This window comes from Armigeres subalbatus, chromosome 1, assembly GCF_024139115.2.
Source record: "Armigeres subalbatus isolate Guangzhou_Male chromosome 1, GZ_Asu_2, whole genome shotgun sequence".
Lineage (NCBI taxonomy): Eukaryota > Metazoa > Arthropoda > Insecta > Diptera > Culicidae > Armigeres > Armigeres subalbatus.
Genome location: NC_085139.1, coordinates 224608702 through 224618933, shown reverse-complemented (window position 1 = coordinate 224618933; position 10232 = coordinate 224608702). Strand labels below are relative to the sequence as shown.

At 34.6% G+C, this 10232-nt stretch overlaps 1 protein-coding gene across 1 annotated transcript; it reads left to right on the top strand.

The window, feature by feature from the left end:
- Positions 1-334: 334 nt before the first annotated feature.
- Positions 335-1646, top strand: LOC134211482 (uncharacterized). The gene is made up of 4 exons (XM_062688376.1): positions 335-749; positions 824-1051; positions 1112-1305; positions 1372-1646. The coding sequence occupies exons 1-4, from the start codon at positions 516-518 to the stop codon at positions 1613-1615; spliced, it is 900 nt and encodes a 299-aa protein (XP_062544360.1). The 5' UTR covers positions 335-515; the 3' UTR covers positions 1616-1646.
- The last annotated feature ends 8586 nt before the right edge of the window (positions 1647-10232 follow it).

Below are 10232 nucleotides of genomic sequence, written 5' to 3'. Positions count from 1 at the left end.
TATGTGTTGGAACTTCCGGAGGAATGCCTGGCGGAACTTCTGGAGGAAACTGTTGGAGAATTTTCAAAGCATGAAAAATGTTTACGCTGATCCACGGTTGGAGTACCTAAATCAAGGTCAACATCAGGTCAACATGAATCTTCCACGCAGGTGTACATCAGCGCGGTGACGCTGCGTTACCGGTTTTTCCTAATGCGTATTTTTTACCTGCGTATTTTAGGTAGACGCTGCGTGGGCATCAAATCTTAAGTAACTTCTATCTAAATTTATTCTTTTCCTGATTTTTTGATGAGTTTTTTTTAACTTGGATCACAGTGTTCCTTGATATTTTTTTTAAGTTTCATTGCTTAATCTGCCATGACATGTTATCATAATTTCCTTTGTCTAAAAAAGACTAACGATATAACTGTGAAGAATTGCTTTTGATCCTGATGGATCAGACATTCCATAAAACAGATAAGTCAAAAAATATATAGGGCAAACAAAAAAACTTGCACGAATAAATCCGGATTTAAATGAATCCGATCATGCAGGAAGGATGTCCCCCTTGTGAAGGTCAACGACCAAAAGGCACCGCTCCACGGAAAGATCAGATAGTCACAAAAGACATCCAGTTGAAAGCAGTATGGGAAAACTTGAGACACCTTCAAAAGAAGTGCGATCATTATGAAGCGAACGGCAAGGTTAAACAAGATCGTATTGTTGAACTGGAAGCGGAACTAGCTGTCCAGGGTCAATTTGTCGACAAGGTATGTATCGATAAAAAAGGCTAATAAATAGAGAAATGCTTGAGCTCTCTAATAATTTTGAAATATAATTTTAGTCGCAAGAAACATCAACAGAACAACGTTCGATTCAGTTTTCAGAAATGAACGCCCCTCGATCGGAGATGGTTGATCAACTAGAAGAATATGAGAAATTAGCTAGCGGTAAAAATCAGGATGAAATACTCCTTCAAATTCGTACAAAGTTATTGGACAGTATCGAAAAAAGCAAACAGGCGTTCATAGCACGATCTGAAGTGTTCCTAAATGGCGAAGGATGCAGCAATGTAGATACTTTTATTATGAGTACAATCTCTATGTTAAATTGCTGATTCACTCTTCTATAGTCTAGCGGTGAATCAAGCAGAACGCGGAACATTCTTCTGGACGTTTTAGCAGAAAGACAGCGACGGTGTTTCAGACAGGAGCAAGTTATCAGTGAAATGGAGCACAAAAACCGCATCTACGAAACCAGGTGCATCAACTTATTTGAAACGATGCAGCGCTATATCAAGGAGAACCGTGAGATGCGTGCAATGATGTAAGTTTAACATGTCGAGTTTTTTTGGGTAACACATTGCACTATACATTGCTTTGCTTCGAGCAGAAGGATGAAATGTGCGCCGAGTGCACTTATTAAAGAATTCAATCAACCGGCTAATGAAGATCGTTCTTTGGAGATTCTAAGAAGATATCGGATGCATACATTGATGCCGGAGGAGATACACCCAAATCTTGAAGTCTTTCACGGTGAAGAGGAGAAAATTACTGGGAGAATTATTTATGATAGTGGGATTTTAGACCAGGAAGTAATTGAACATAAAACTGAACCAAACCAACAAACAACATAGATAGGAAATATTGGATATAGGCAAATACATAGCTGAGTACTAAAAATACGGGTTTAAGAGTGCCTCGATTTTTTCCCAAGTGGAACGCTTTAACTTGAGTAGGACTGATAGATGTTTCATTTCAAAAACGTTTTTTTTTAACAGCTTAAGTGGATTTGTAAACAAATTAATCTTTGTTCACAAAATCGTTAGTATTTGATTTAATCAATGATTCATTTAGTCGGTCTGTGATCAGCGTTAGCATCAATTTTTGTAAACAAAAAAGGAACTTGGTGTCAAAGTTCACACATCATAAAAAATTGTCATCAATTCCGATATTTCTTAGGTAAACAACACTTAAACACATTTTCCAAATTATTGGAAAAGACTCATCGCAACATCTGCCATTTGTTGCAAAATCTCACTTTCATTGAAATCGCGCGCTTTGATTCTTGCAGACCCATTACGCGCAAACGCACAAAGAAGTCCAAAAGCGTTCGCTAGGCAGCGACAAAACTTTGTGAGGTGGGAAGGTCGGGAAAAATGTGACTGGTCCTTCACCGGTTGGTCTTTTCCAGCACCACCAGCACCACCTCCACCAACCGGTCGTCGTTGTCGTCGTCGTCGTCATCGCCACAGAGACACATTGCCTTGCAACCGTTGTTGGTTGTTGCAATCGTTCGTCGCATCGGTTGGCAGTGGTCGATGCGCGACTTGTTTGCCTGGAAAGAGATGAACTTGTTTTTCCATCGATTTTCATTGCGATTCATAAGTTTTTCTGTTCGCCGTACCCGTCGAAGAAGATCCAATCCGTCAGGTTTTCTTTTCTCTTTTTAGTTTTTTTTTCTGCCGCACCTCGCATGCCTCCATCCCTGCGTGTGTCTGTGATTGACTAAATCCGCCATCTGTTGGCGGTGAAATGGCAAGTGCTTTATGTCCTCTCAGGCTCGACTCGGCTGACCGCCGAGGGTCGGCACAGCTTGCATGGATCTTGCCGCCAACGAAATGGAGAGTGTGGCTGGAGCTGGGACGGCGGGGGCAGGAGATGCACGAGACAGTAGACAGTAGACTCGGCTTAAAGAAGTACCTGTTTGACACATATTTTATATCGGTTTGGTCAGAGCCAGTTGTCGATTGATGGTGATACTTATCAATTGATTTCTAATCGCGCGCGCTCTCCGAACCCGTCCAGGAACTTCCACTCCCTGTACCTCCAAGTTAACCGCTGCGGCCATACGTTGATAGGGATATGGATGTAGAAAAAACTTTTAAATGATGGATACATAGTTGAATGATTGACCAAAGAAATATATGAAAGTCACATGGAAACATTATTATTTTCAAATTCGGTTCGCTATCGAGAACCATTTTCACTGGGTTAATGTCTGGCATTCCTCTCAAAATATTCTTCAGAATTTGAAAAATAGTTATATATGTAGACGAAGAATTGGAATGAATAAATATTGGCTACCTCGTCCTTTTCAAATGTTGATGTAGATAAGTTAAATTAATAGATTTTTGCTAATAAAAATGTGTGGATTTCTTGGGTGCCCTACGAAAGGCTCAAACACATAAGGCTGAACTCAAAAGGCTGAAATTCCTAAAGGCTGAATGTCTCAAAAGGCTGAAAGTATCAGAAGGCTGAAATTGATGGGTTAAAATGAACTAGGCTAGGTGTACCAGTTGTGGCTATAGCACCAGTTGTCGCACTAGTGCTTTATATGCCAAATGCCCAATCAAAGCACCGTAAACCAAGTTCATATCGATAAAGCATATTCATATGATACGATAACACTTTTGATTTCCTCCAAAACAAGCAAAGCATAATTGTAAAAATTGATATTGCTTAATTTTTGATTGTTCTTGCACCAGTTGTTGCACTAGAGGTCCCTATTTGGCCAATCCCATAAGAAAAAAATTGGATTTGCCAAATAAGGAACCAAAATTAAGAATAGTGCCACAACTGGTGCATGGGTTCCTATTATGGATTAATCAATTTTGAGGATTATAACCAATTTTATTGTGGTTTTCACAGCTGTTCTAAGGAGCAGGAAATAAAAACTTTCGTTTGATATGTAAACGCCACCCACATGCCTTTTACTTATTTTTTAAAAAAATAGCTGTTCTTATGTATGGCGACAATTGGTACACCCACCCTATACGATATGCTGTACCAACTATGGAGTGGTTGGTTAGCGAATAAAGAATAAAGAATCAAGAATCAAGAATAAAGAATCAAGAATCAAGAATCAAGAATCAAGAATCAAGAATCAAGAATCAAGAATCAAGAATCAAGAATAAAGAATCAAGAATCAAGAATCAAGAATCAAGAATCAAGAATCAAGAATCAAGAATCAAGAATCAAGAATCAAGAATCAAGAATCAAGAATCAAGAATCAAGAATCAAGAATCAAGAATCAAGAATCAAGAATCAAGAATCAAGAATCAAGAATCAAGAATCAAGAATCAAGAATCAAGAATCAAGAATCAAGAATCAAGAATCAAGAATCAAGAATCAAGAATCAAGAATCAAGAATCAAGAATCAAGAATCAAGAATCAAGAATCAAGAATCAAGAATCAAGAATCAAGAATCAAGAATCAAGAATCAAGAATCAAGAATCAAGAATCAAGAATCAAGAATCAAGAATCAAGAATCAAGAATCAAGAATCAAGAATCAAGAATCAAGAATCAAGAATCAAGAATCAAGAATCAAGAATCAAGAATCAAGAATCAAGAATCAAGAATCAAGAATCAAGAATCAAGAATCAAGAATCAAGAATCAAGAATCAAGAATCAAGAATCAAGAATCAAGAATCAAGAATCAAGAATCAAGAATCAAGAATCAAGAATCAAGAATCAAGAATCAAGAATCAAGAATCAAGAATCAAGAATCAAGAATCAAGAATCAAGAATCAAGAATCAAGAATCAAGAATCAAGAATCAAGAATCAAGAATCAAGAATCAAGAATCAAGAATCAAGAATCAAGAATCAAGAATCAAGAATCAAGAATCAAGAATCAAGAATCAAGAATCAAGAATCAAGAATCAAGAATCAAGAATCAAGAATCAAGAATCAAGAATCAAGAATCAAGAATCAAGAATCAAGAATCAAGAATCAAGAATCAAGAATCAAGAATCAAGAATCAAGAATCAAGAATCAAGAATCAAGAATCAAGAATCAAGAATCAAGAATCAAGAATCAAGAATCAAGAATCAAGAATCAAGAATCAAGAATCAAGAATCAAGAATCAAGAATCAAGAATCAAGAATCAAGAATCAAGAATCAAGAATCAAGAATCAAGAATCAAGAATCAAGAATCAAGAATCAAGAATCAAGAATCAAGAATCAAGAATCAAGAATCAAGAATCAAGAATCAAGAATCAAGAATCAAGAATCAAGAATCAAGAATCAAGAATCAAGAATCAAGAATCAAGAATCAAGAATCAAGAATCAAGAATCAAGAATCAAGAATCAAGAATCAAGAATCAAGAATCAAGAATCAAGAATCAAGAATCAAGAATCAAGAATCAAGAATCAAGAATCAAGAATCAAGAATCAAGAATCAAGAATCAAGAATCAAGAATCAAGAATCAAGAATCAAGAATCAAGAATCAAGAATCAAGAATCAAGAATCAAGAATCAAGAATCAAGAATCAAGAATCAAGAATCAAGAATCAAGAATCAAGAATCAAGAATCAAGAATCAAGAATCAAGAATCAAGAATCAAGAATCAAGAATCAAGAATCAAGAATCAAGAATCAAGAATCAAGAATCAAGAATCAAGAATCAAGAATCAAGAATCAAGAATCAAGAATCAAGAATCAAGAATCAAGAATCAAGAATCAAGAATCGAATCAAGAATCAAGAATCAAGAATCAAGAATCAAGAATCAAGAATCAAGAATCAAGAATCAAGAATCAAGAATCAAGAATCAAGAATCAAGAATCAAGAATCAAGAATCAAGAATCAAGAATCAAGAATCAAGAATCAAGAATCAAGAATCAAGAATCAAGAATCAAGAATCAAGAATCAAGAATCAAGAATCAAGAATCAAGAATCAAGAATCAAGAATCAAGAATCAAGAATCAAGAATCAAGAATCAAGAATCAAGAATCAAGAATCAAGAATCAAGAATCAAGAATCAAGAATCAAGAATCAAGAATCAAGAATCAAGAATCAAGAATCAAGAATCAAGAATCAAGAATCAAGAATCAAGAATCAAGAATCAAGAATCAAGAATCAAGAATCAAGAATCAAGAATCAAGAATCAAGAATCAAGAATCAAGAATCAAGAATCAAGAATCAAGAATCAAGAATCAAGAATCAAGAATCAAGAATCAAGAATCAAGAATCAAGAATCAAGAATCAAGAATCAAGAATCAAGAATCAAGAATCAAGAATCAAGAATCAAGAATCAAGAATCAAGAATCAAGAATCAAGAATCAAGAATCAAGAATCAAGAATCAAGAATCAAGAATCAAGAATCAAGAATCAAGAATCAAGAATCAAGAAACAAGAATCAAGAATCAAGAATCAAGAATCAAGAATCAAGAATCAAGAATCAAGAATCAAGAATCAAGAATCAAGAATCAAGAATCAAGAATCAAGAATCAAGAATCAAGAATCAAGAATCAAGAATCAAGAATCAAGAATCAAGAATCAAGAATCAAGAATCAAGAATCAAGAATCAAGAATCAAGAATCAAGAATCAAGAATCAAGAATCAAGAATCAAGAATCAAGAATCAAGAATCAAGAATCAAGAATCAAGAATCAAGAATCAAGAATCAAGAATCAAGAATCAAGAATCAAGAATCAAGAATCAAGAATCAAGAATCAAGAATCAAGAATCAAGAATCAAGAATCAAGAATCAAGAATCAAGAATCAAGAATCAAGAATCAAGAATCAAGAATCAAGAATCAAGAATCAAGAATCAAGAATCAAGAATCAAGAATCAAGAATCAAGAATCAAGAATCAAGAATCAAGAATCAAGAATCAAGAATCAAGAATCAAGAATCAAGAATCAAGAATCAAGAATCAAGAATCAAGAATCAAGAATCAAGAATCAAGAATCAAGAATCAAGAATCAAGAATCAAGAATCAAGAATCAAGAATCAAGAATCAAGAATCAAGAATCAAGAATCAAGAATCAAGAATCAAGAATCAAGAATCAAGAATCAAGAATCAAGAATCAAGAATCAAGAATCAAGAATCAAGAATCAAGAATCAAGAATCAAGAATCAAGAATCAAGAATCAAGAATCAAGAATCAAGAATCAAGAATCAAGAATCAAGAATCAAGAATCAAGAATCAAGAATCAAGAATCAAGAATCAAGAATCAAGAATCAAGAATCAAGAATCAAGAATCAAGAATCAAGAATCAAGAATCAAGAATCAAGAATCAAGAATCAAGAATCAAGAATCAAGAATCAAGAATCAAGAATCAAGAATCAAGAATCAAGAATCAAGAATCAAGAATCAAGAATCAAGAATCAAGAATCAAGAATCAAGAATCAAGAATCAAGAATCAAGAATCAAGAATCAAGAATCAAGAATCAAGAATCAAGAATCAAGAATCAAGAATCAAGAATCAAGAATCAAGAATCAAGAATCAAGAATCAAGAATCAAGAATCAAGAATCAAGAATCAAGAATCAAGAATCAAGAATCAAGAATCAAGAATCAAGAATCAAGAATCAAGAATCAAGAATCAAGAATCAAGAATCAAGAATCAAGAATCAAGAATCAAGAATCAAGAATCAAGAATCAAGAATCAAGAATCAAGAATCAAGAATCAAGAATCAAGAATCAAGAATCAAGAATCAAGAATCAAGAATCAAGAATCAAGAATCAAGAATCAAGAATCAAGAATCAAGAATCAAGAATCAAGAATCAAGAATCAAGAATCAAGAATCAAGAATCAAGAATAAAGAATAAATAATGAAAATTGCACAGAGAAGAAGGAAAGAGCAAAGAAGAAGGAAGAAGACTGAAGAAGAGAGAAAGATGACGGAAGAATGGAGAAAGTAAAAAGGATTAAAAATTGAGGAAGGAACATAGTAGAAGAAAGAAGGAAAAAATAAGATAAAGATGAAAGAATAAAAAAAGAAATAATGATGAAGCAAGAAGAAACAAGGAAGAAGGAAAAAGGAGGAAGAAAATGGAAAAAGGGAGAGAGAAGACGGAAGAAGGAAGAAGGAAAAGGATAAAAGATTGAAGAAAAAACATTGAAGAAAGAAAAAGAAAAAGTAAGGTACAAATGGAAGAAGGATTAATGATAAATCAAGGAGAAACAAGGAAGAAAGAAGGACAAAGATGGAAGATTGATGAAGGAAGAAAGAAGAAAGAACAAGAATGAAGAAAAAAAGAAAAGGAAGAAGGTAAAAGAAAAAAGAAGGAAAAGGGGAAAAGGAAGGAAAATGAAGGAAGAAAATAGGACAAAAGATGAAAGAATGATGAAGAAAACAGGGACCAGGAGAAGGAAAAAAAGAAATAAGAAGGAAGGACGAAAGAAAGAAAAAGAAAAAAGGGTGAAAGAAGTAAGTAAGAATAAGAAAGGAGGTTGAATGAAGTAAGAATAGAGAAAAAAGAATAAGGAAAAAGGAAGAAGAATCTTGGAAAAGGAAAAAGGTAGAGGAAAGAAGACAGAAAGAGAGGAAAAACAATATAATGAAAGAAGGAAGAAAAAAGAAAAAGGAGAAAACAAGGAGAAGAAGGAAGAAATGAGAAAGCAAAAGAAATGAATGAAGAAGGAAGAAGAAGAACACAGAACATTGAAGAAAGAATGAACCAGAAAAAAGGAAGAATCAAGAAGTAACAAGGAAGGCAGAAGAAAGAAGAAGGAAGGAAGAATTAAGATGGAAGAACTATGGAGAAAGAACTAAGAAGAAAGGTAGAACAAAAAAGCAAGAAAGAAACAGAAAGAAGGAACTAGGAAGGGTTGAAGAAAAAAGAAGGGAAAAAAATGAAAATAAAATGGGGTAGGAAGAAGACAAAAGGGAGAAGCAAGTAAGAAGAATGAAGGGAGAATAAAGAAGCAAAAAGAAGAAGGGAGAAGAGAGAAGTATAAAGAATAAAATATATAACAATCAGAAAGTAAACTTGGCAAGAATCAAAAACCAAATACAAGAACCAAGAATAATAAAGTCTTGTTCCTTTCTATGTTACCTCAACATTTTTTGAGCTGTGTAGAGTAAAAAATAAGAATTCCGTATAAAAATTGAAAGACAACAAGAAGTTGCAAGAAGGTTGCGCATCTTTTTAGTTTTTCCACTAAAATTGGTTTCTCACGATTTTTCAGCCTTATGTGAGATTTTTACTTTTTAAGCCTTTCGTGTTCAGCCTTTCATGGAAGACCGTTCTAACAAGAAGCTTGATCGTTTCCAAACTAACTATTATTATCTATAATTTACTACATCCAACCGGCGGTTGTTCGATTTTCCTACAATTATGTATAAGAATCGACCAAAACCTGTATACACCACTAGGTGTTCCAATCTGCCAAATTCACGATTCAGCCATCTTGGATTTTAGTATGGGAGAGCCAGCCGGTTTGTTTATGTTTTGCACCGAAAATGAATTTTTCAGAATTGGCAGATTGAAACATGACCTGTAACGCTGGGTAGACACCTTTACGTGGTGTGTTACGGGGTAAGATCTACCAGGGTTACATTGCCAGCTACAGGCAAATCCTGACCCAACGAATACCTTCCTCATTATCCAACTCCGTGGTATTTATGAGGGTGTCGCTAAGTCGGTGGCCTCTCGTTAAGTAAGTACCACATCAACACTTCCTTCCTCTCCCTAGTTACGGTGAAGATGGGCGTGGTCAGCAGTAGTAATCCTCATGCTTTTGTTATTTTTGTTTAAGACTGGAATCAAAGACTACTTTTCCCTTCTTGATTTCTGATAGCATTCTAGATAAGGATCTCAAAAGTAAAACATGAGTATCATTAGTGTCCAATCCAAGATGAATACACCACTAGGTGTTCCAATCTGCCAAATTGACGATTCAGCCATCTTGGATTTTAGTATGGAAGAGCCAGCCGGTTTGTTTATGTTTTGCACCGAAAATGAATTTTTCACCCCCGCCTTCTTCTCGTCCATAAATTGGGCAGACTGCAACACCTAGCTGTGTATTCATCTTGATTAAGACACTGTTGAACTGGCTCAAAAGACATTATATTTACAACTTTAATGGATATTCTCTCCCATAAGCTCATATAGATTGGTCTGTACGATGCCATTCTTGTCTTTATGGAAAGAAGGTATGAAGTATGCGTTCGTTGAGTTACTTTGTTTGCCTAAGTTATTGGTTCTTCATGATTTTTGTTCTGTGTCAATACTATCAAACTCAATGTAAATTATGTCTTGTAAAAAGTGGAAACTGTTCGTACATTTAGTCTATTTTATTGTCAATCCTTTGTCAAGGTAGTCTAAGACTATAATAAGTCCTTTGGATCACATGCCCATGCGTAAAATCTGTCCGTCAATGCTAGATATGTGACGCAGCACCGAACAAAAATAGTCAACATGTGATACCACCACGACAGGATGTCTTTGGTTGCCATCTCAGTGCTAATATGACGTAAGCCCACTCATTGCATCAAGATAACATAGCCCTCCCTTTTCATCAG